The sequence below is a fragment of the Micromys minutus genome (assembly GCF_963924665.1).
Source record: "Micromys minutus genome assembly, chromosome: 21".
Lineage (NCBI taxonomy): Eukaryota > Metazoa > Chordata > Mammalia > Rodentia > Muridae > Micromys > Micromys minutus.
In genome coordinates, this window is record NC_137956.1 from 28,554,072 (window position 1) to 28,580,114 (window position 26,043).

General features: G+C 48.8%; 1 protein-coding gene across 2 annotated transcripts in view; it reads right to left on the reverse strand.

Annotated features, from left to right (window-relative positions):
• The window catches only part of PXYLP1 (2-phosphoxylose phosphatase 1), a 61,482-nt gene that overhangs the window by 15,771 nt on the left and 19,668 nt on the right, over window positions 1-26,043 (reverse strand). The window contains exon 2 of one of the 2 annotated variants that reach the window (XM_080934751.1): window positions 14,303-14,434. In XM_080934751.1, the coding sequence (XP_080790877.1) occupies window positions 14,303-14,381 (79 nt within the window). In that variant the 5' untranslated portion in view covers window positions 14,382-14,434. Of the gene's footprint in view, window positions 1-12,458; window positions 12,588-14,302; window positions 14,435-26,043 lie in introns of those variants that run through there. The other variant, XM_080934752.1, reaches the window with a different exon arrangement.

A 26,043-nucleotide genomic window follows, 5' to 3' on the forward strand; every position in this document is an offset into this window, starting at 1 on the left:
CTCTTGAGACCGCTTCACAGAAGAGAACCTGAGACAGAAGTCCACGGGTGCAGAGAATGGACCCGTACCTGGTTCCCACTCGTCTGCCTGGGCTGACTCTCCCCAGCTGCCTATGTGTGCTGAGTGTCATGCAATGTGAAGTGGTTTGTCTTCTTAGCATCCATCTTTCTATCCATGAGCCCCAGCCCCAGGGGAGACTGGTTAAGCTACCAATGATCCTTACAACTCTACTGGTTGTCACCGTGACACCCAAACACATCACCTGTAAGCCCAAGCCTCTTTCTCCTCACCGCCACAGACTCACTGCCATCTCACAACGCAAACTACATTCAGTCCCTTCAAAAGTCCCCATAATCTTTAACAGTTCCAGCACTGTTTGAAAATCCAAAGCTCAAGTATCCCTGGGATTCGGAGCAATCTCTTAACCGAACTCCTATAAAACCAAAAAATAAGTTACATATTACAATATACAATGGCACAAAATAAAATTCCAAAAGGGAAGAATGGGGACACAGCAAGGAATGAGCAGGCCAAGGCAAGACTGAACTCTAGCAAGACGGCTGTAAATCCTGCACCTCTAGATCCTGCATGTGAAGTTCTGGATGGGATCAGCTGGGCTCCAAGATTCTTCAGAGGCCCCACCCCTCCAGCTCCACACACTGCAGCATTCCTCATCCTATGGCTCTTACACCCCCAACACCCTGGGAACTCTGCAAATTCGGCCTTGCCTTCCCACTTCATACAATGGCTTCTCCAGGCTTCCCAGAAGGGATTCCAAACAGCATGACATACATGGTGCAAGACTCCATGCCCCCCTCAATCCTACATCTTTAGTGTTCCCCAAAACTTTGGTGATGCTGCCTAGTTCCATTGCCAGTTCAGGGTAGAGCCTGACCCCCTCAAATAACATCAGCTTCTGTTCACCCCAGGGAAACATTTCTCTAGGCAGTCGCTTTTAGAAACGGGGAACCCTCTCCCCCATCCTGCATCTTCTCAGTGTAGGCTCTGTCCTTCCCTGCTGTTCCTGCACAGCAAGAGGGTACTCTTTACTTACTGGTGATGGCCCCTAACAATTAAAGCTTCTTGTCTACAACTTTACACTCCTGCCCTCCCTCAGAACGGCACATTTTCCAGCTTTTCTCCCTCCCACTTGTTTCTTCCCTCCCTGTAAACCTGGATAAAAGCAATGAGTGGTAATCATGACATATAACTCTAGTGCCACCCCATCTTGAGACTTCCTCTGTCTAACAAGTCAGTCCATCCCTTTCAAACTCATCTCTAGCGTAGTTCTCAGGACACAGGCAGAACGCAGCCAGACCCTGCCAGAACAGAACACGAATGTAACCCCAACCTAGTTCCTCATGGAATCTTTGCTTCCCTGGAAGCCTCAAGAACCCGGCCGCCACTCTCAGCATCCTGTATTCCAAGCTCTCACCAGAATGGCACAGTAAGTGCTTTTAGAATAGCCAAGGACTTTTCTAACCGAAACTCTTACGCAAGCAGTTCCAAAGGCCATGGGGTCAGATTTATCTCAGCAATGGCCCCATCTCTCGGTACCAGTTTTTTTGTGTCGGTTACATGTCTCATGGCTAGGACATAATATGTGACAGAAGCAGTTATGAAAGGCACAATCTATGTTGGCTTACTGTCAAAGGAGAGACATCCCATCATGGCGGAGGAGGCATGGTGGCAAGAACAGGAGGCCAGCAGGCCACACTGCATCCACAGTCTGGAAGCAGAGAGCAATACATTCTTATACCTATCACCCTTTCTCCTTTTTATTTAGCCAGGATCCCAGACCATGCAATTAAGTACCACCTACATTTAGGGTGAGTTTTTATGCCTCAATCAACTGAATCTAGGTAGTAGCCCCTCACAGTCTGGCCCTGAGATTTGATTCCATGGTGACCTAAATCCTATCAAGCTGACAAGATTAACCATCACATGGAGTATTCAGACATTTGTTCCTTGGCAAGAGCCCAGCAACACATCAGATGTCCCACAATTGCCTCGGTGCTTTCCATCTGGGGAATAGAAGGGACACATGTAAGCAAGTATATTATTTGTTTTCCTACAAATATCTGTATGAGTTTAACATAAATATATTTATAGTAATCACATAGCACATGCATTCTATATGTGAAAGACCAAACATTTATTACTAGGTCTTAATATACACGGACACATTTACAGGCTTTACTAAATAAAACAACAATAAAATAAAAAAGCTTTTGGGGTTGATTATTCCCCAGTTCTGGATTTGGATGCAGCTGGAGCCTTTTTCCCACAGCTGGGAGATGGTATCGACCAAATCACAGTGTGTGTGCCCGGAGCTTATTTACTGTGGAGAGATGAAAAGCAAAGCAGACGTCCCACGGTGGCGTTTTGATGGGTAACCCTTTGGGTCTTCAGTGCTTTATAAGGAAGCTATCCCATCTGGTTCCCTGGCTGGCTTATAGATCACTGCCTCTAGGCCAAGGCAGGGTACAGTTAAGCAGACATTCTCAGGGTAAGAGAACGGAGTGTGTGGAATCCTGGATTATCCAAAAGCACAGGCTGTGAGGCCGTGGGGAGGTCAGTGGGGACCCTGGTGTTGGCTCCAGAAGCACCATGTATGACTCAAAGAAGCAATAGCCTAAAGACCACAAATGAAAACCAGGTCAGAGTCAGGAGACTGCACATCTGGAAAGACCTTTGCTGCTTCCTCTGCCACTGGGGCTCCTTCGCTTTGTCCATTACTGCGTTTGTGGAGGTGACCCTGTGCTGTCTGCTTCATCCAGACAGGGCTTCCACCCTCAGGGGTCCTCTGAGGGGTCCTTTAGATACCAGACACGCACAGCGGCTCCCAGGCAGGTGTGCGTGAAGTCTCAGCTCCTCTTCATGCCGGTGGCATCCCCTGGTGGCATCTGTGCCACTCAGAGCCCACCCCATAGCATGTCTCCCTCATGGTTCTGTTTGTTTGTCACTCTGTTCATCCAGTTCCTGTTGCTTGAATCTGCCAGGAGCTGCCTCCTCTAGGAAGCCCACTCCAAGTCTACAAGTGGTTTTGACAGCCCCTTTCCCATAAGTCTATCTAATTTAAGCTATTTATACCAGAGTACATGGAAGCAGGGGTGCCCCAGTTTGCTACTCCATCACCCCAGCAATGCAGCCTGGGCTTTGACTTTACTTCCCTGAGTCCTCTGGAGAACTTCGGTTACCCAAGCAGCCTAGAGAGGGCATGGCTGGAGACAGGCTTCCCGGGTTCTGAGAAGCTGCTGCGTAGCTCCCTGCTGTGGTCAGCAATCTAGCTCAGATCCCAGAGAAAGCTGGTCCAACTGACCCATGACACACAGGGAGCCCTATGAGGGGGAAGGCAGAAGAGGGGGCCTGGAGGAGCAGGTCCTGGCAGCTAGAGGATGCTTTTATCCTGGCATTGTGCCACCTGCCACATGAGATCTGAGGGACTGTCTTCTGGAGTAGGCATGGGGAGTACAGGGACAGGCTCAGAGGCTGGGAAGTATCTGAAGCCTGTGTTTGAGACACACTTATCCCATGTAATTCAGCTGAGGCACCAGCCCCACCCCTACCCCCACCCCCACCCCAAGGTCAATTAGAAACACTGCTGTTCCAAATCAGATGATGGCTGGCGGTTTAGATGAAAAGGAGAAACGGACCGTGGAGGGTGGCATGTGGACTGAGCGTGGGCAGACAGAAGGATCATGAGTTCCACTGTGTAGGTGAGAAAATCCTCGGCTCTCAGTGTGTGCCCTGAAGCCACAATGCCACTGTGAATAACATGTATGGCACAGTAAGTGCTCCCTGGTAACTGGCTACCCACAGGCACGCACTTTCTCTGTACTGTGATCGTTGAGCAGAAAGGAAGATTATCCGTCAGCCTCCATGATATTTGTGATATTTCATCCTGGCCACATCTCTGTAATGCTGGAATGAAGTGGCTGACAGAGTCCTAAAGAAATGACATAGAGCATCTTCTTGAAGGCTTCCTTTTCCGTCCTTGTGGTGGTTTGAATAGGAATGGTTCCTGTAGGCTCATATAGTCGAAGGCTTGGCCATTAGGGCGTGGCACTACTAGACAGAAATTAGGAAGTGTGGTCTTGTGGGAGGAACTGTGTCACGGTTGGGGGGGTAGAGGGGGGATAAGCTTTGGGGTTTCAAATGCTCAAGCCACACCCAGTGACTCTCTCTTCCTGTTGCCTGCTGATCCAGATGTAGAACATCAGCTACCTCTCCAGCACCACTGCCTGTGTCACCGGGCTTCCTCCGTGATGGTAATGCAGTAAACCTCTGAAACTGTTAAGCCAGCCCCAGTTAAATGTTTTCCTTTGTAAGAGTTGCCTTGGTCATGGTATCTCCTCACAGCAACAGAGCACTGGTTGCTCTCAGAAGCAAGCAGCAAACTTCTTGGAAGCGGGAGGATGACCCTCAATCCCTCTCTCCACCTGGCCTCCAGGCTTACCAAAAGGCAGTGCTCACTAGCTCGACTGGCCCTAGTCCTAGCCATCCACCAGAACGTGCATCATGAGCTGTCATGGAGAGGGAGTCGAGGAGCTTCCCGGGGCTCCAAGTCCTGGTCCTACCTCCTCAGGCTGAAGCCTATGCATCTGTCCAGCAGCTACTAGAGTGGAAACCACTTAAACCTTGAGGAAAAGGTCCTCAGTCATGACACCTCCTGCACCCTCTAGTCATTGGTTTCGGGGTACAAGAAAGGAACCATGGAGACTGTGCTATGGAGATGTGCCATGAATGGTCACTGCCATCTTCAGGCAAATGCTAGCTAATAAGAGCCTGGCCCAGCTGCCAAAGCTGTGAACGTCTTTGAAGCCAAGCCCGCATCTGATGATTCTGTTCTGACTTTTTGTTGATTCTATTCCAGGTCCCACAGGATGGGAGAAACGGCCCAGAGTCAGAGCCATTATAACTTCCCAGCACAGTCTGTGGCTGGCCCTCAGGCCTCAGGCCACGTCAGTTGTTCCTACCACCGCAGTGATGCATGGGTCAGCAGGGATGGTGTAGCCAAGTGTCTGAGGACAGCTCAGTATCTGGGAATCTCTGACTGGCACAGACACAGACAGAGTCCTTCCTCCAGAGTGTCACGCCAGTGTCCACAGTGCCGGCTCACCTCCACGTCTCAAGGCCTGACCCAGAGCAGGAAACAACATCTACTGATCCCTGGTCGTTATGGTTTGTATCTGAACTGTCCCCACATGCTCACATTTTGAATACTTGTTCCCTGGCTGGTGGGAGGCTGTGGAACCATCAAAAGGTAAAATCAGGCTGGAGGAAATAGAGTTCTAGGGGCAGCAGTCCTTTGAGATTACAGTCAACCTCTGTAGCTCTCTCTTCCTAATCTGTCACCATGTGGACAGGGTCCTACACCGCTGCCATCTTCAGCCACAATCTCCAACTGTGAACTCAAATCTCTCTGAAACCAAGAGCTAAAATGAAACTTGCCTCATCGGTGTTTCTGTCTGTCATGGCGAACACAGTGGCACAGAAGTAACTCACCCTGGCCCTCCTCCACCCGCTGGAGCCTTAGCCTCCTGTGCGAGCTCCTCACAGGAACCTCAGGCTGACTGCAAAAGCAGACTGTACCCATGACAACAACAATCCCTTTCCTCCAGCAGGGAAGCCCAACCCCTGGTGACAGCAATGTGCTGACTAGTGTTTTGTCAACTTGACACAGTGAGAGTCATCTGAGGAGAGGGAGCCTCTAACTGAGGGATTACCTCCATCAGACTGGCCTGTAGGCAAACCTGTGGGGCATTTCTTGACTTGACAGGGCCATTGGGGATGGTGCCACCCCTGGGCTGATGGGCCTCGGGTATATAAGAAAACAGAGTGAGCAAATCATGCGGAGAAAGCCAGAATTCCTCCATGGCTTCTGCCTGAGTTCCTGCCTCCAGGTTCCTATCCTTTGTGCTGGACTACAGTTGTAAGCTCAAATAAACCCTTTTCTGCCCAAGCTGCGTTTGGACGTGGCGTATACTCACAGCAACAGAAACCCTAACTAAGGTAAGCAGCTTCCCACTATACCAACACTATGGGTCAGTTGGCCCTATTCCTCCATGCTGGATTCCTGCCTGCTAACTAACCCAAGAAAGAGACCTGACGACGCGGGCTAACAAGGTCCCTTTCCAGAAAAGCCAGGCTGCTCCCAAAGGAAGACAGTTTTGCAGTGGGGGAGGGGGTGTCCTCTAAAGCTCCCCCTCCCCCCATTCCCTCGGCATGTGTGATATGTCTGCTTCTCTTCCTCTGTACGGACACCTGGCAGACTAAAGTTCCATTTTGGAAACTACAGGCATCCATCCCAGGTGTCACTTCAACTTTGTCTCTGGGCTCAGCTGCCCCATAGGTTACTCTGATGCAGTGGCTCTCACCCCTCCTCTACAGTTTAATACAGAAACCTTCCACATAGTTCCTCATGCTATGGTGACCCCGACCTTAGAATTGTTTTCATTGCTACTTCATAACTGTAATTTTGCTATTATTATTAAAATAAATTTGTTATTAATCATAATGTAAGTATCTGATATGAAGGATATCTGACATCAACCTCCTGAGGAAGGAGTCATTTGACTCACCCCCCCCCCCCAAAAAAAAAGGTCACGGCCTACAGGTTGAGAACCATTGCTCTTGTGTCATTACCAACAAAGTTTGCATGGAGGCCAAGATCTAGCCTGCCATCTGCATTTACCTCCCTAGCTCCAGGGCCGGCTTTGCCCTCACGGGGACCCGAACCTGGGCTAGTCACCTCCTCAGGGTCTACACTGCAACTGGTATTCCACTTAAGTCTGTCTGGTTCTGACTGCTGAGAGGCAGGTGGGCAGAGGAGTACAAGGGTTCAGCAAGGAAGGTGTGGGATCCAGTCCTGTTCTGGGCAGACATCTCTACCTTCCTAACCTCGTCTGTGAAACAAAGTCGACCATACCTACATCAGGGTGGCAGTGGTAGATGACCTCAGGTCACCTGTGCACAGAAAATGCTAAAGGATCAAGACACGGCATTTCCATGTCTGCCCCCAAATGTTTATTCCTGTTTCTTGTATGTTTTATTTTTTATTTATGCATAAGCACATTGTCTGCATGAGTAAATAAATGTACCCCATGGACACGCAGGGGACATGGAGGCCAGAAGGTGTCTGATCCCCTGAACTGGGGCTTCCCGGTCATTGCTAGCTCACTCGATGTGGGCGAACCTGGGTCCTCTGCAAGAACTGAAAGGCGTTCATCAGACACGCCCTAGCCCTGCCTTATAATTTCTTAAAAGGCGTTCCCATCAATGTGTGATCAGGAGGGGATACTGTGTGCCCTTGTCCACACCCCCAGAAGCACAATGAGCCAGTCTCCCTGCCCCTTGGCCACCACCTCAACAGCAGCAGCTCTTCTAACTCTTGCAGACATTCCGTTCACCTGAGTCCGAATCTTTTCTGAGCACAGGGTCCCACCTTGCTCCAGGTTCTGTCCATCATCTAAAGGACTCTGGGGTTCTCTCTCTTTCATCCATCTGCCAAGGAATAATCGTGATCTCCTCTAACAGCCAGTTTCCACAATTCCCTCAGCTCTCCTCAGACCATGGAATTATCTTAAATGCTCACCCTCCTGTCTCCATGTTATACTGGATCAAAAAAAAAAAAAAAAAAAAAAAATGTCTGCTGTAATTGCCTATGAAAACCAGAACCACAAGAAAAAGCACTTCTATTCTCTGCCTTTGGTCACTTGTGTTAATAGCTGGGCTGGGTCTCGTTTTATAGGAGCGGTGGGGAAGGGCAAAACCACAACTGAAGACTCAGTTGCTTGGTTTTATTCAGAGAAGGCTGATCAAACAGTCGAACCTCAAGTCTCTTTGTGAACTTCCTGAGCCACAATTCACGTTTCTCCCATTTTCATGCTGCCTCACCATGAGCCACCTTATGGAGCAAGACAGTGAGACTCTCCACTGAGTTGGCTGCCTGTGTGAGCCAGTAGATCATGGCAGAGTGTGCCCTGGAGGGCTGGGGACTCGCTAAGTGGCTATTTATTTATATCTCAAACGCACCCCCAGTCTTCCCTCATAGAGCTCCCCTCCCCTTTGTCTCTAAGAAAGCAGCCCCCCCCAACCCCCTACCCTGGTACATCAAGTCTCTAGAAGATTAGGTGCATCCTCTCCCACTGAGGCCAGACATGGCAGCTCTCTGGTACATTGTGCTGGGTGAAGGCCTCGGACCAGCCCTATGCTCTTTGATTGGTGGCTCAGTATAAATGAAATGCAAATGGACTTCATGTTTAGATTTGGGCCCAATCCTCAAGATATCCATTCCGCCGTGTATATACTAATATTCCCCAGCCCCAAATGAGGAACACCCTACTCCTAAGCATTTCAATCAAGAATGGTAAGAACTGTGTATAGCACATTAGACCCTTGCTCGTGTGTGTGTGTGTGTGTGTGTGTGTGTGTGTGTGTGTGTGTGTTGTAGTCAAATAGCCACCTGTGAGAATTGGCTGTCTCCTTCTACCATGCGGGTTTTGGGAATCAAACTCGGGTTGTCTTGTTGGCACCTTTAACTACTGAGCCACTCTGCCAGACTGGACTCCTTGCCCTCTAAAGGTTTCCATCTCTAAACCCTGGCCATGTAAACACAACGGTTTTCCAAACACACCAGTTCACAACACAGGCTACAGTCCATGCCTTCTTTCAAAAACAAAACAAAACAAAAAAGTACACAAGATGAAGAACAGAGGATGCCCAGTCCCTGGGGACAGGCTCCAGACTGTTCTGCACCAAGGGGCTTACTCTCAGCTACCTCTGTCCAGCAAGGTCATGTATGTCACGCACGAAGGGCATTCAGGGGCCACCATGGAACTGATACCTCGCATACCAATAGCTAACTATGGAGAGCACATGAGGCTCGGGAAGCATAAACCACCAAGGACAGGGATGCTGCTTCTTTCTTGGGCCCGCTGTGCAGAGGCAGCTTAATTCACAGGATGCTACCAAGTGCTGTCCTTCTGTTTCCCAGTGGACAGGGCATCTCCACAGGGCAGGGACAGAGTATGGCATAGACTACAGAGAGAATGCTGGTTCTACTCATAAAAAGTTACCAACAGAACCACACCATGCACACTGCCCCATTCACAGAGCTGGTTAAGCTGCCCAAGTCTGCCCTCCCGAGACCTTCTCTCCTTGGCTTCTGCACAGCTCCTGTCTCCATATCTTTCCACCATCTCCCCAGGACCCCAACTTTGCCTTCTTTCCTTTCCCAGGGAGACTGAGCAAGATGGGACGAGAGAGTCTCTGCTGCCAGGGCGGATGACTTTTCAAACAAGAGCTGAAAGTTTATTTGTGTGAAACTGGTAAATAAATTTTAAAACCTGAAAACCCTGGCTGGGCCAAAGCAAACAAGTTCACAGTGTCTGCATGATCCAAGGTCTTCCCAGCCCAGACTGCACGGTGGTGAGCGCAAAGCCACAAACGGTGGCTGCAGACCTGGTCTTTCCTAGGCCTTCAACCGAGACCCACTCTGGCCAGGACACTGCATCCAGCCAGCCCTCAGATGCCTCCAGCCACACTGTGCACCTTGCAGACTCCCCAGCCCACCTCTCCTTCCTGAGCTCTGTCCACTGTTTGTCCTGTCCTGAGCCTTCTTCCTCTCCTCACCCATGATCCGGGCATTCACCTCCCTCAGCTCGTGTTTTCCTCCTGAGCGGAGCACCACAGGAGACCTCTGAATAAATACACGGACGAACACAGCACCTAGTGACTCCCCAAGCAGACTCCTGGACCTCAGGGTAGAACTGTTCCGCCACATTATCCCTCCAAGCAGTCATAGGGTCCCCGCATACCAGGCCCCTTCAGGCTTTGCCTCCCTCTTCCTTCCCGGGGCCTGCATCTGGGCCACCCCAAGTCTTTGCTGAGTTGCATTGCCCAGTGTCACCTCCCACCAGTTCACACTTAACACAGATGTCTGGGCTCTGCTCCCAAGGGTCAGATTCTGTAGGCCGGACCGTAGCATTTTTGTTCGCTTGATTAGGAATGTGCACGTCGTTAAACAAGACCCAAGGCAACAATGTGCTAAGCATTCCGAAGTCCACATTCTGGAAAACAGAACTGGGCTGTACACTCTCCGATATGCCAACTGCATGCGGCTGGGGCTCCCTCTTGCTCTGCCTCTGCACAGCCTCCATCTGCCAGGGACTCTGTAGTGTCCTCCCCAACAACTCCCACTGTCCCTCAAGCAAGATGTCCCCTGCCCTACTCTCCCTAAAGTATGGACTCAAATGTTCCGTCTCTCCCTAGACTGGGCAGGGTTTTTGTCCTCCGCCCTGTCACATCTTAATTTACTTAACTCATGTCAGGACTACTATGTGCCGGGCACTGCACCACATGTTACAAAATTCTTCACTGACTCCATCAGTCAAGGGTCCCTCTTTTCTGAGAGGAAACTGAGGCACGGAGAAGGCAAACTGCTCCTCTCAGTCTGGTTAGCCACAGGACACAGATTTGGATTGTAGTCATGCTCCAGGGACCACTCTGTCCCCTCTGCCATGTCCCACCTCTTGCCTGCCCAACAGCACACTGCTCCTGATGTGCCGCCACTGGTCAGTGAGCTGCCTGTGGCTCCAGGGGGTCTGAACCCCCAGCCCTGCCACAGCTCACGGATGTTAGCTAAAGAACAAGCTCACACACTCTGTGCTGCGTCAATAAGGAAAGATAAAAATTAGTAAACCTTAGAGTTTAGAGTGTAAAGACACAAAGGATGATTTGGGTGCAATGACTGTCCTGACATTGTACTCCTGAGAGAGTAACCGTCAGGGTGTGTCGGCTCCTGTCGGGAGAATACGCCACCCAAGCCACCTTGTCACTGCATTTCTGAGTCCTCAGAAGCTCCACGCCATGACTAGTGCAAATCTGTCTCTGTGTCCATTCAGGTTACACAGAACAGGCCAAGGCTTCTTGCAGAGAAGACGCCGCAGACACCGCAGATGCCTAAGACAATGCTGGCTTTCACTACAGTAGGTAGAGAATACCTCCCAGGTATGAGGGCTGTAAGCACCCTATAGATTAACTGTCAGCCTATGTACTCTGATTAATAGGGCCAGCTAGGGTCAGGGTTAGGGCTAGTCAGGGTTAAGGTTAGGATTAGGGTTTAATTTTCTTTTACTGAACAGGCGAAGTAACATAAGCCCTGACCACCTTCTGGGATGCCAGAGTATCAGGATCGGGTAGTCTGACAGGACTTTGGTTAGCTTACAGACTTTTACGATCAGTATGCTTCTGTGGGCCAAGGGTTTTTCCAAAAGCTCTCAGACAACCTTGAAAGGCAATAATAATCAGCTCCATTTTACAGAAGAAACAACAGCTGCCAGCAGACAAGGGCTTCCCCAAGCGTCTATGTTCTCTACCAATTTTGCAAAGAAGCAATAGGTAACCAAGAGGCTTCCACGAACCAAGGCTTTCCCGTGTCCAGTCTCACACCAGCCTTGCGAGGTTATGATGATTAACTGTGTCACAGAGGAAGACCCAGAGGACCCAGCTGCTCGCTGAGGAAACTAACATTCACATCAAGGCCACAACTGCAGAGCCTGTGTGCGCCTGTCACACGGCCATTTGGGGAATGCCAGTGAGAACAGGGAGAAACGGGCACAAAATATTCAGAGAAGAAACGCTGCTGAGGGGAAAACGGGTGATTATGAATGCTCAGAAAAAGCAGAAGCGAATGGTTCAGAGGTCTCCATACCCTAACTATTGTTCAGTGTCATTTCAAAGGATCCTTGAGAAGTTATCTTCCCACTGTACACATTAACAAACTGAAAATATTTAAAAAAAAAAAGAAAAGAAAAGAAAGAAAGAAAAAGCAAACAAAACTCAAATCACTTCAGGAAGGACCTTCAGCATAAGGAGGCTGTTACCATAGTGAAGGATGGACATGTTCTGAGAAGCTCCACACAGCACATGATGCTGTGTGGGCCTCTTCCCCACTGCCTCTGCCTCCACAGCGCTGAGCACACCACATACCTAATAGTGCGTGTGGCTTTCTGTCCACAGGAAGACGAGCTTAATAACCCCATTTCTCAATCTTAATCTGCGTCAAAACATTTCCATTTCCAAAACATCAACAAGAAAATTTACCAGCAAGCTATATTAAGATACACGATAGTTTTGAAAAAATAAAAAAATGAAACCATACGTTTTTTACATAAAGCACCCACAGAAAGTTACAGGCGATAACCTTGACCATATTGTTCCAAATAATCATATTGCCAACATGGTATTCAAAAAACAATGTGTCAAAAGGAGCAATAAAGAAAAGCCTGTTTATTTTAGGGTAAGAACGAAAGCATGAGTCAATCTTCGTTTTGCAAACCCATGAAGCTTCTTACACTATAATAATAATAAGCAATCAATCAAACAACCAAATAAATAAAGCAAACAAGTGTCACTTCTATGGAAACAGGCAGGTGCCAAAAACTGCAGTTTACCTAGAAGGAGAAAGGCAGCACGGACATCCATTTCTCAAGCGTTCTGAACTGCAAGGTACTCCGGAGTAAAGAGCTCGGGTGCAGCAGGGCCAATTTAGTCTGCAAAATTTCCCTTAAAAAAAGTGTGGCTGAAAAGCGGCCCTCTTAACACAGACGAATATTCAGAAGCGTTGCACAAGCAAGACACACAGGGCCATTCAGTGGCACGCAGGCCAGCTCATTCGAGGTGCCTGGGGGACACAAGTCAGCCACATTTGCCTCCTAACCCGTCCAGGGCTCAGGATAGAACTCTGCTGACGGCAGGTCCCACCTCCTTCACCGAAGGATGGAAAATTTCCAGTGAAAAACTACAAACAATGAAAGCACTGAAAGCCAAAAGAGCCACTTTTTGGAAGGATTTCTAATTTTGCAGGCCATTAGGCATCTGGAGTATTTTCGCACGTCTATGGTCACCTTCTCTTGACCACTTCCAATATTGGAAAGATGAAATAAGTATTTTTAAGCCTCTTCACAGTTAGAATAGCTTGCTACGTGCACAGAGGTGAGCCTAAACATATACCACTCTGGAGGTAAACCAGGCTAGCCTGCTCAAAGGTTCCTTTCTTCAAACCACCCACTCCTGAGGCCAATTCTCCCCCACAATCCTCCCACTCACTGAGCCACCTGCTCCTCTTTCTGCCCCTCCAAGTGAAACAGAAATGGCACCTTCCCACAGAGCTCCTGGAGGTGACAAACACTTGTCTCCCACCCACCAGGGTGAGGTGGTAAAACAGAAGCCAGGAGACAGCAAACACATAGTTCTCAGTATTTTATCAGCACCTCCTCGGTCTTCAGTATATAAAATCCAAAGGAAAGGAAGATGCTTTTAGGGTGGACATATATTCTTCATTCATTCATTCACTCACTCATTCATTCAGAGTGGTCCACTCTGTACCGAGCATGTGGGGTCCTGAGATACACAGGGCAACAGTACAGGGAGACAAAGGGAGCTGGCTCAGGAAATCCTGGTGTTCACCTCAGAAGCATCAACCCTTAGGAGCAATGGGAGGGATGTAGAGGAGGCAAGGGCTAAAAGGATGGAAAGGCAGGAGAACGGCTGGCTGGGGCAGGGTGATAGGGGTGAGCACAGGGCAAGGGTGGGACATGGGGAGAGTAGGCCACCACTGGAGGGCTGCAGTCAATGTGATACTGGAGCAGGTTCTGAGCTCCAGGATAGCTCCCCTCATGGCAAGTAGGGAGAGCACAGATTTGGGGTACAGTGTGAGCATAAGGACCCACTGAAAAATGGGGGACAAGCTTCACCAGAGAGTCCTTACTGTGCCAACTGGGACCTCCCATGTGTAGCTTCTGTCACCAAGGGACCAGGATTCATAGTAGGGATCCAGTTTCACCACCCTATCCTGAGCTACGCCAGCCCCATCAGTGACTGAAGATAAAATGGCCACCTGGTCCTCAAGGAACCAAACGCCTCTGCTCAGCATGAGAAATCAAGAAGGACGTCCTGTAGCTTGCAATGGATGGCAAAGAGAATTTCGAGAAGACGCAAGCAGCGTAGGAATACGTGTAAGAGTTCAAAGAATGTATCCCAAGGCTGGCATGAGTATGGTGACATGTGCCCAGGAGGCTGAGGAAGGAGGGTCGTTAGCTTGAGACTAGTCTGCGCTACAGAGACCTGGATTCAAGGAAAGATGCCTGTTTAGGACTCCTGCTTGCAAGCATTCACAGTGGGCACCACTAGTGAAAAAGCTCCAGGGTCTCCTCCTCACTGCCTGCACACCCAGGCCTTCAGTTTACCAGTGAAGCCACCTACCCCTTTGGGACCCTCAAGCCCCCTCTATACTTACAGAACTGCAGGCTGAGGCTCAGGAAAGCCAACAGCCCAGCCAGGGCCAGCAGCACCAAGAAGCGATTACGGTAAAGCATTATTACGTGTTCTACGTTCTCGTCATGGTTTCACCTCCAATCCGGAACCCGTCCTGTGGAGAAAACAAACGCAAGGAACACAAGTTCAAGGACAAAGTCAAGTGTGTCGCCTGGAAGTAATCCGGTTAGCCCATCCCCTGGCAGGGAGTCTTGCATCCCAGTGGGAAGACAAGGACTTGCTCTTTAAGTCTTTGCCCCAAGATGAGAACACATGCCCATATGAGAACACTCTTCCAAGTAAAAGGGGTTTGCTAGCCCTTCCCTCAACTGCCATCCACAGGTGCAGAGGCTGTTTACAGAGATGACAGTTCCAGAGAGAATCCAGAGGATGTTCACTGAGCACGCACAACATCACAGACAACAAATCCTGCACGAGGACCAACTCGCCCCATTATAACCTCAAACACTGAAGTCTTCAACCTCTTGATGAACTGCTTGCCAACATGACCTTGACTATGCATCATAATCTGGATATTAGCCATTGCAATGTGTCCCATAATGCTGTGTTCAGGGACGCTGGGTGAGCTGCTATACTAACCAGCCTCTTCGGGTACTCAGAGGTATCACCCATTCCTGACCACTAAGAGTCTTGGCTGCAGTCTGGGGTCTTCCTGCAGGTCCCCCTTCCTCATTCTATTTTCTTTCAACTATACTAGAAATATATAACAGAACTTTTACCTTTTAAGTACTGAGTAAGATCCTTAATTTTCTATCCATGAAAAAAAGGGGGATACTATAATTTTATTCTATCAGCCTGACAGATGAGGTTCTGTTTATTATTTGTGTTGGGTGGCGGTGCACGTGGCGTAGTGCATTTGTGCAGGTCAGAGGACAACCGTGTGATGTCACTTCTTTCTTTCCATTTTGACGGGAGTCCTGGAAATTGAACTCAGGCCACGAGGCGCCCCTTTGCCTGCTGCGCCATCTCACCAGGATATTAGGCTTATTTTCTGGTTCTCCCTGGGGTGACAAACCTGAGTGTTTATGCACTTCAAACACAGAGACTATCCCACAGAGCCGGGATAGTCAGAACCAGACAGAAGCTTGCCTGCTAGGGTAAAGATGGCACCAGGAGCCACTGACCTGCTCCCTGGAGTGAGGCTCAGCGTACGTGGGCTGGTTCTATCTGTTGATAGAGGCAGGAGCCAGAACCCTGCACCCCTCGATCCACCTCATCCACGTTCCTGCACCATTCCAGCAGAATTTTATTTACCAAGGGGAGATCTTTTGGTACAAGACAAGTTAAAATACACTGACCCCTCACAGAAGACCGCCAGCACCTCTCATTGGTAGGAAGCCCCTTGGTGGCCCCATGCCAATCTTCACTGCTTTCTTCCAGGAACCAGGTACTTCTAGTTGTTCACAACCGTCCATTTCCAGAGGTTTCTACCCACTCAGCGGATGCCATGTGCACCCCAATTGTCATCTTGTTTACACGCTGCTAGGTTGGTGAGTGTGTTTCTAATGTAGACGGGAAACTGAAGTTTGTGAGTGAGAAATTACTAAGTGGGTGGTGCCAGGGTGTGAGGTAATGTTTCTGTAGCTCTAGAGTTCTTTTTTTAATGGGTTGCAGTGTCTCCTTCAACATCTACACACCGATTCTGGTCAAAGCCTGTTCAAAGTAGAGCCAAGTTCACTCTCGGTGTCAGAACTACTGTGGCTTCCTTGTATGGTCATGAGTCTCAGAGCCTCCTGGTGCTTTGTCTTTCCTGATTGGGTTGGTTCTATTGATGACCTATTACAATGATTCTGATGTGGGGATTTGTTTGTTTGTTTTTTACAGGGTATCACCATGTAACCCAGGCTGGCCTCAAACTTACAATCCACTTGCTTCATTCTCCTGGCTAATGGAATGTTACCATAAAAACCGTAGTGATCTTCTAATTGTGGGAGTGAGGGGGCAAATAAAGGCTGTGGATGGGAAGGAAGGCTTAGAGCATCTTTTGTGAACCTGAGCCTCTCTTCATGGTTTCCTCTCAATGTCTTTGTGGCTGAGCCATCTTTGAACATTTTCCTCCTCTACATCCCTGCCTTATAGAACTCCTTCCCTGGAGGCAGCACTGGGGTCTTCCCAACTTCTACTCTTAGAAGGACCCTACAGGCCTGGCTGCCTAATGACGCTATGTCTTGTGCAACACCAGCAGCAGAGGATGGGCTGGGTGCTCTAGAGGCAGAAACGTTACAAGCTTGGTGACTGATGGCTACTTAACCTGCAGTTTCTCACCTGGAAATTTGGACTAATTGCCTCAAGGTGTTGTGTGGACCAAATTCCAGGATAAATCCAATCCTGGGCACGCAGGAGATAATCCAGAGGAAATGGCCGCGAGCAGCCTTTTCACCTATGCACTTAGCGATTGATTCTTTCCTCTGGGAAAATAGTTTAGGATGAAGCTTTTTCACCCGTTTTGGGGGATCTTGTTGGATGGGCAAATACTTTGCATTCTTGTTTTCTTATCCACATCTCTCCCTCTGCTGCTCTGCCTCAAATCTGGTCCTCAGGACTCTCACTCTGGGCTGGAATTTCACTGTGGTGGCCCCGGAAAACTGTCCTTCCTCATTCTTGGGTCCAGATGGCCTCTCTTGCTCCAGTACTGCCTATGCTAGACCTGCTGTTTGCACACAGGATACACTGACTTCCTTTGGTTCCAGGATACATCTGGCCCTTCATTAGCTCTCTGCCCCAGACCCTTGGGGGACTCTCCCATCTCAGTGACTGGCAGCACAGGCTGCTGGAACTGCTGCATGCGTCCTACAGTTTTTCTTGACACTGACTTTTCCTAAGGAATTCACCACAGTGTGGCTCAGAGCTGTCTTCGGGTGGGCATCAGGTAGCAACAACCGCTACTTGCTGAGCTAAATCCAGGTTTTCAGCACCATGCATTTCTTACAGCAGTGGCTTCCACTTCATGCTTTTTCTGTATCCATGGGTCGACGAAACTTACTCCCGGTTTAGACAAGAGATTTGTCTCAGAAAATAGCAGATGAGTTGCATGTGGGGTCTTGAACCGATTGGAACTGGGCTCTGAGAGGATTTCCAGACTTATTTGCTGGAGGAACCAACTTAAGGGCACCTTGCTAAGGCTTTCTCCAACCAACCAGCCTGTCAATCATGGTACATGAAGGAGGGAACTCTAGACTACCCAGCTCAGCCAAGCTAGCAGACATCAAGGATTGGCAGAATCGGTCCAGGTTCAGTCTGGAGGAAACTCAGGGTCAAACTCACACACAAATATAAGGACCATTGTTTTAAGCCAGTAGGTTTTGGGAACGTGATAGAAAGTCAAAGCTAACTTAGAGAAAAGAGAAAAGAGATGTCCTCTATCTTTCCCAGAAAACACTCCAGGATTTGCATCCTCTGTGCCACCCTCCATCCTGTGCACAGTCTTCAACATGCTGAGTGCTTTGGGAGAAAGGGACTGTATTTAGGCTCAGACCTAACACGGGGTAAGTTGGGTTAACCAGATGGCCGGGTTCCTGTAACTGCCCTGCAGCTTCTAATCCCTGGATTGCTGTCCTTCCTGCCTACCCTGACTTCTCAGTGGGAACATGCCCCCTGTTTCTCTTCCATTCCCCTGCCCAGGTTTCTGTGTCCTGTCTGATTTTCCCTTAAGATTGGAGTCTTCTTGGCTCCGCCTATGCTGCGTCACATTCTTGAACTCAGCACACAGCCCAGCTCAAGGGTGCCTAACACTGAGATGGACGCACGATGTCTTCTGGGGTCCGTGTCATTCTCTGGAGTCCCCTTCAGTAGATGTGGGGATGGAGACCCTGCTTTGTTGTTAGTTTTAAAGCTGGTTAACTAATGTTGGCAGAACGTAAGATCGGCAGGGATTTGAAGACAGTGGTTTACAGCTGTAGCGAAGATGTCAAAGGGTCAGCGTGTGCTTGTTGGTGGGAAATGGCGGAGGCGTGGCTCTGCCGAGAGTATCACCCCGGAAAGTATTCCCTGCCGGGGATCCTCCTAAGTGGACGGAGAGCCTGTGGAGTGGAAAGGGTCAGGCCGCAGGGAGCCATAAATCTATGCTCCACTTCACATGCTCTCAAGACAAGAGACTCACTTTGTTTCTCTGGCTTCAGCAAACCTTGGGAGCAGAGATGGCGAGGAGCAGACACCGCAGAGGACAGAGCAGCTGACACACAGCGGAGGCATGCCACAGCTCCACATCTGACTCTCCAGCTCCCGTGGAGTTACACAGACACCATGCCCACGTAAGCACAAGGGGTCACGCTCTCGCCAGAACTGTGCCTTCTGCTCCATGCTGTACTTTCTTCTCAAAATCCTGGCCACCAGGCACTTCCCCGTTCACTGGCCCACATCCCTAGCCATCAGAGCACTCAATCAATCAATCAATCAATCAATCAATCAATCCAAAGATTACCAAGTTTGGCCTCTCTGTTCAGCTCGGTGGTCCAGGATGCAGCATCAGTTAGTTACCCAGTGTTCTCTTCCCCCTTTTGCTATGTTAGTCAGGAGGCTAAGGAAGGCTCTTGATAAGTCCTCCCTGCCGTCTTTAAGCATGTGCCTCCACAGGAACTCTGCGCCTACCGCTGGGGGCTACAGCCCACAGCTCCTCAGACACCTCACACTCACACAGATCACAGTGGTCCTGGCCAGGGCTCTAAGCCTAGAGGGAAGCCCCATGGCCTGCTACTCACAGCACAGAAAAGCAAATCCACAGGATGACTCACTGCTGTGTTGGCTGGGTGAAGTGCTTCTGACAGACCGTGGCTCCCGAATTTCCTATTCCCCAACATCTCTCAGGTCCCGTTCCCTTCTGTGCAAAAGACATTCTTGGTCCAACATGCATCATAACTAAACCCAATTCCCAAAACACTCCTGTGGAAACAAGCGGCCCATGTTCCAGCATACGGTGCCATATGGTGGCGTTACCTGTTATGAGGTGTCTACTCGGCATAGCTCTAGTCCCTGGCTAAAAATACCTCAAACCTAGAATTATTATACTGAATTTTTGCTTAAGCAAACAGAAAAATCCAGCCAACTCCCTTCAACTTTACCATAAATCTGAGCAGCAAAAGCAAGAGTGCAGAGTCGAGACAGCGTGGATAATAAGCAGTTCTGCTTACACTGGTAAACACCATTTCTGAACTAAAAGGGGGAAAGAAACACGTCACAACCTTCTCCCTAAGCTACGATTCCACCACTGTAGGCTTCCAGAGCTGAGCCCTGAACTATTTTTTACCTTGTAAGAACCAAGAATGCCACATCAGGCAACAGGCTCTGGTTTCCTCTTCAAAGGATAAAAAATTGAGGATTTGAAATGTGACCATGGCTACTTGAAAGGAAATGTGCATTCAATTATCTTCCATATGTGCATCTGAAGCAATACAACAAGGAATAGAAAGATAGAATTAAATAAAGAAAATACTTTGGGTAGATGCTATACTCTGATTCATTTTGATCATAATCATTTGGGTCTCAGTACAGAGCATTGTAATTTTAAAAAGAATCATGTAATTGTAAAGTAAGCATGAGCCAAGCAAAGCAAAAGCTGCATCTGAAGGGGACTCCAAGGTCACGGCAGAATGGAGTTTAATTGCAAAATCAAAGCTGCTTGGCTGGCTAAGAATAAACCAACCTTGGAGACTGATGAGGATGGATGAATTCTAGAGCTTCCTGCAAAGCACAGAGAACAGACGGAAAGGGGTGCTCCGAGCTCACAGCAGTTAGTCTGGGTCCAGAGCTCTTCAGCTAATTTGTAAGCTTGCTTTTAAAGTGGCAGCCAACCCATGCATCCATCTATGTATCCATCCATGCATCCACCCATGCACCCAGCCAGCCAGCCATGCATCCATCCATCCATCCATCCACCCAGCCATGCATCCATCCATCCATCCATCCATCCATCCATCCATCATCCATCCATCCATGCATCCACCCATGCACCCAGCCAGCCAGCCAGCCATCCATCCATCCATCCATCCATCCATCCATCCATCCATCCATGCATCCATGCATCCATCCATCCATCCATCCATCCATCCACCCATCCATCATCCATCCATCCATGCATCCATCCATCTAAGCATCCATCCATCCAAGCATCCATCCATGCATCCATGCATCCATCTATCCACTCACACATTCACACACACATGTACAATTCATTCCAAAACAGAGTATTTTCTGACATCACCAGGTGCCATTCTAAATGAAAAAGATGTCAGGCTTAGGACTTTAAGGGAGGTGGGGGGTGTAAAAGGAGGCACCTTGACACTCAAAGCTAAAATGCATTACAGATTTATAGAAGAAAGGATATAAGGCCAAGATTTGCTGTTTAAGAGAAAAATACACAAGAGGTGGGACTGGAGATGGCTCAGCAGTTAAGAGCACTGGCTGCTCTCTCAAAAGACCGGAGCTCAGAGTCAAGTATCCACATGGCAGCCTACAACCGTGAGGAAGTCCCGTTTTAAGGGATCTAGCGCCCTCTTCTGGCCCCTAGTGCGCAGGTCAAAACACTCATACACACCAAATAAAAATAAGTGAATCTGAAAAACAAAACAAAACACAACCCTGGGGTTTGAGGGAGGATGGCAAGGCCAGCGAAATGCTGCCGGCTGCAGAGCCTCGGGATCATCATGTGACTCTCTGCTTCCACGATGTCCTCCGTTCAAAGTGGAAAAACAAACAAAACCAGTTTCTTTAAAAAAAAAAAAAAGTTTTACTTCAAAAAGTAGATGGACTGATGTAGGCAAGCAGACATGAGTCACGAGAGAGGGTTTAAATTGCTAACTGCGTTTAGTCTCCGTTCTGCCGTGGCTTTCCTTTGTGCTGAGTAGGTGCATAAAAAAATGTAAGTGATAATCAAAGTTTAAAACACTAAGCGAAGTTCTGGCTGCTCTGACTATACAGAGGTTCAGTGAGATGCCCTGAGTTTGTGACTGGCTAAGGGTTTGTCAGAGTAGCTACTTTAATCTGGTTCTGTGATGTTTTCACCTGTGAGTTCAGCACAATAAAGTGGGTTTATTTAATAATAATCTTAAAAGGAAGCTCATTGTCCAATCAGTGAAGTAAGGAGCAAACCAAAGGTTGGGCCACAGGAAACTATAGCCTCGGTTTCCTGGGGGGAGAGGGCACAGAGGTCAGACCCAGACTAGGAGACAGCAGGTGGGCTCCCTGGAAGAAGCGTCTGAAACTGGCCAGCAGTGTGGACTGGAGCTGGTGCATCTGTGATTATAATGCACAGAGACATGCCACCAAGTGGTGCCCGCTTGACTAACAGGCTCACTTTGTGGGGTGGCCGTTGTTGGCTAGGCTAAGATTCAATCTCTTGCTAGCAGCTGTTCTCCAGGAGCAAGCCCAGAGCACCCCCTGCCCTCCACTCAGGAGCCCGGGGATGTGACTTCTCAGAAATGTCTGTGTGCTTCCCCAAACACTTTTCTCACACTTCACATACCTGGAAAGGTGACGTGAGCCATGACAGTACCAAGCCCAGATGTGGTGCAGCCCACAGTGGTGCAGGAGGAAGGAAACGGATCAGTACTGTAGACCAGTCTCTGGGCATGGCCCTGGATACAAGGCTGCACTAGACCCAGTGTTTACACTTTTGGACCTGCAGTGATCTGGCAATACTCTGAAGTCCCACCTCATTAAGTTCTGTTTACACAGAAAGGAGTCTGGGTCAGGAGCCTAAGAAGTCTAGTTCTGTTTTAACCCTCAGTGAGCTATGGTTCCCCGCCCCCGCCCCCGTGAGGAAATGGAACCCCAGGCTGTGACGAGTGTGACAGACAGACGACACTGTTGCCCAAGGGGCCAGCCCGGTGACTCTCCGATGGTTTGGTGCCCACCAGCTTACCCAGGGCACCGATTCTGCTGCTGCTGCTTTGCCCCTGCTCACTCTCTCCCCATTCCTAGCCACAGCCTGCCCACTGGGAATAGCAAAGAAAGTCAGAATCTGAAGAGGTTTACAATGTCATCGCTCAAGGTCAGGGCAGAGCAAAATGGCCACATGGCCCTGTAAGCGTGCGGAGAACTTGCCCTGCTTCACATTCAGGGTGCTACCCAACAATCTATCCTTGTGTCCTTCCTGTGTGCCCATGCAGACACACTATGTGACCAGGCGCCCCTAACTGCACCCCTTACCATCAGACTTCTCTAGGCTTACTGGGACACCTTATTATTATCAGAGAGTGTGTTTTTCAAACTCTTTTGTAATTGGTTATAGGCAGGTGATAAATACAGTTCTGGCCAGTGACCGGTGAGCGGGCAGAATCGGGTAACTCCAAGTCAAAGGGAGGCTGTGTGCCCCAGTCCATCCTGGATGTTTTCCCCAACACCTTCCCTTCCCAAGTGCCAAACCCCAGGGTGATGATGAGCAACTTCACATGTGGAAAAGAAACACTATCCTAGTGGATGAAGAGAACCCTACGTGCCCCCAAGGCTCACAGCTATCCCCCTGATTTCCGTGATTGCTTCTCAGCGCAAATCGTTTTTTAAAAGATTCTGAGTCTCTCCCCTAACCCCCATCCCACAATTTCACAGCCTCTCAAGGCCATCATCCCGTTACTTCTGTTAAAGTAGGCAAGCAAATGCCTACCATTGACTTGGCACTCTGAAACACGAGGCCCTTGCAGGGACTCCCCTCTGGGGACTATGATGACTGTGGATGATCACTGAGTATAAGACCAGGCTCCGTGTCACTCTTGGACACTACAGGAGACATGATCATGATATATATCATGTTTTGTTTAACCCTAATTTACTTGTAAATCCATAAAGATGGGTTGACTGTAGACAACAACAAAAAAACCAAAAACAACAACAACAACAACAAAAAAAACAAAACCAATAAACAAAAACAAAAAAGCGCTAGCTAACACCACAAGACACAAGAACGCTGTCAGCAAACGGTCACACCACTAAAAATGAACAGCTCAGAAGCACCCACCACTTGCGGAGCCGAGTTCTTCCTATGTTCTATGCTTTTAGCAACCTCTCCTGTGTTTGTGCTCTCCCAAGAGTGTCAGAAACTGATGACATTCCCAAGCATCACTGTCACACCTGGTAGTGAGTGGAGACAATGCTCTGCATCTCTACTTCCCCAGAACAGATAAGCATCTCCTAGAAACCCCTCTAACAGACCTCCCTCTCCCTCTCCTCGACAGAAGTGAGGCACAGGTCAAAGCTCAAACCAATGATGTAAGAGCGGATTCTGACAGCCGGGTGAAACCAGTCAGAATTCACATTTTGGCAAAGGCCTGGCAGGAAGGAGAAGGGTATAGACCTGAGCAGGAGGAGGAAACCAGGGTTCTGCGACAACCCACACCTGGAGAAGGTTTGACAACAGACAATTATCCGAAGGAGTGACTCCTAAGCTCAGCCAGCTGATGGCAGCTCCTGCACTTTCAGATCTGGCCATCAGAGCACATCCTGTCATAATTACAGGCTTTCACAACCCCAGGCACAATCCAGCAGCTACAAGCCAAGCACACCATTTCCCACAGCCAACATGCCCTACCAGCAAGACCTTCTATTCCAAAGTTTGCATTTCTAAAATATGCAGTATGAATTATTTATCTGTGAGTTCTTTCCAAGAAGGTTCTAAAGCTCGTGATTCATAGAGTTGGTGTTTTAAAAAAGCATGAACTATTTTTAATTTTTTTCCTTTTTAAAAAAGATTTAGTGTGTGTGTGTGTGTCTGTGTGCATCCAACCCTCATGTTGTGAGCTATTTGATGTGAGTACCAGGAACCATAACTGGGTCTCTGAAAGGGCAAGAAGTGCCTGCCCTTAACTGCTGAGCCATCTCTCCAACACCAATAATTTCCCCCCCCTAAATTTGTCAACTACAAGGCCAAAGATCTCTTTCTTGGAAACCCACCCACCGGCTCCCCCTAGTTAAACTGTCCAGGCGGCTGGTCATTTCTCAAGAATGAAACAAGGGATTCAGCAAGCTAGGAGTTCCCTTCCTACATACACCTCAGCTATCTCTTCTGACAGTCTGGGAGAAGTGGGCTTCACGTGTCACTCTGCTCGTCCTGAAGCTCTGGGAGCAGCTGCACTGAAACCGTCATTCGTTCTTATTTTAGCATGTCAGCCACACCTGGAGAGAAGAGACAGCATACATTTATTTGGCATAGCTAATTCTTCAAAGCCTCTGAAAAAACAGAGCTGCCTTTTTTTTTCTTTAATGTGTTTTGCAAGCAAACTGAGTCAATTAAAAGTCTCTTAAGATATCAAGGAAAGCCAGATGATGCTGGTGCACACCTTTAATCCCAACATCCAGGGGGCAGAGGCCAGCCTGGTCTACAGAATGAGTTCCTGGACAGCCACGGCTACACAGAGAAACCCTGTCTTTAAAACAGCAGCAACAGAAAGATTGTGGCTGTAAAGCTGGAATTGCAAGTGGTGTAAACCAAGGTCAGAATGAGAAAAGCCACATTTTCAGGCAATAAATAAGTAAACCAATAAACAAAATAAAACAAACAAACAAAAACCCTCATGAATCTTAAGACTCACAGGCGTGCAAAGTGAATCTGGCACAAGGGAAAGTGGGCTCCCACGCACGGTGTGTTTCTTGCTACTTGCATTTCCAGGGCTTCGCTTCGAGGATGTCTGGACCAGAGCGTGCAAATTGGCCATGGTAAGATGTTTTGTCTCATGAGGCCGTTTTCAGGCACAAAGCATACTGGAGAGTTCCGGCAAGCTCTCAGCCCACTGCCAGACCATCTGCACCCTGATCAAGAAAGGACTAGACACTTATGGGTAGGCAGCTAATCAATAGCTTAGACCAGGCTCAGAAAGGTACACTGTCACCCCAACCGACTCTGGCAGTGACGGTGGCTGTGTGGCAATACAGAACGGGCCTTCTGGTCTGTGGATCCGGCCAGCGGTGGAGAGTCACCCCCATGTGTCCTCTGTGTATCAGGACCCACGGATTCTTGATTCGGAGCTCTGAAAAGTGTTCTCAAAAGCACTGTGTGCCCTTTGCATTTTAAATGGCGCTAAAGCATTGTGACTCAGACTCACAGATGTCAAGTTTGGGAAGGGACACAAACTGTCATTTGGTCTCAGCCCCTAACCCAGAAAGAAGGGACTGACACTGCTGTACACACCAATACTTCCACCCATCTTAGTCACTTTTCTGTTGCTGTGAAAAAAAATACCAGGACCAAAATCAGCTTAAGAAGAAAGCGTTTACTTTAGCTGATGGTTCCAGAGGGGTGGAGGCCATCTTGGCAGGGAAGGGAGCAGAAAGCTGGCTGATGATATGCTGCTTCCCACACAGGAAGCATGGGGAGGGGGACGAGGGAGAGAGAGACAGAGAAAGAGAGGGAGAGAGACTAAGAAGTTCAGCAAGGCTAGAAATCCTCAAATCCCTCCCCAAATTATGCGTGATCCATCTCCTGAAGTTTCACAACCTCTACAAACAGTACAGCCAGTTGGGGACTGAGTGTTCAAATCCATGAGCCTGCAGGAAACGTTTCTTATTCAAACGGCTACACTCAGCCTAAAGCAGTGGTATAAAGCATCAGAAGGCTTTAGGTCAATGGTGCTGCACAAAACCTTGGGGGAGGGGCTGCTGGCATAAGTTGTTTGGGGAATATAAAATGACAGAGTTGGCCGATATCCTTTTAAAAACTCATCTTCAAACTTGAGACAACCTAAGAAAGTAGCTAGTCTCTAACCATGACTGGAAGTCGAG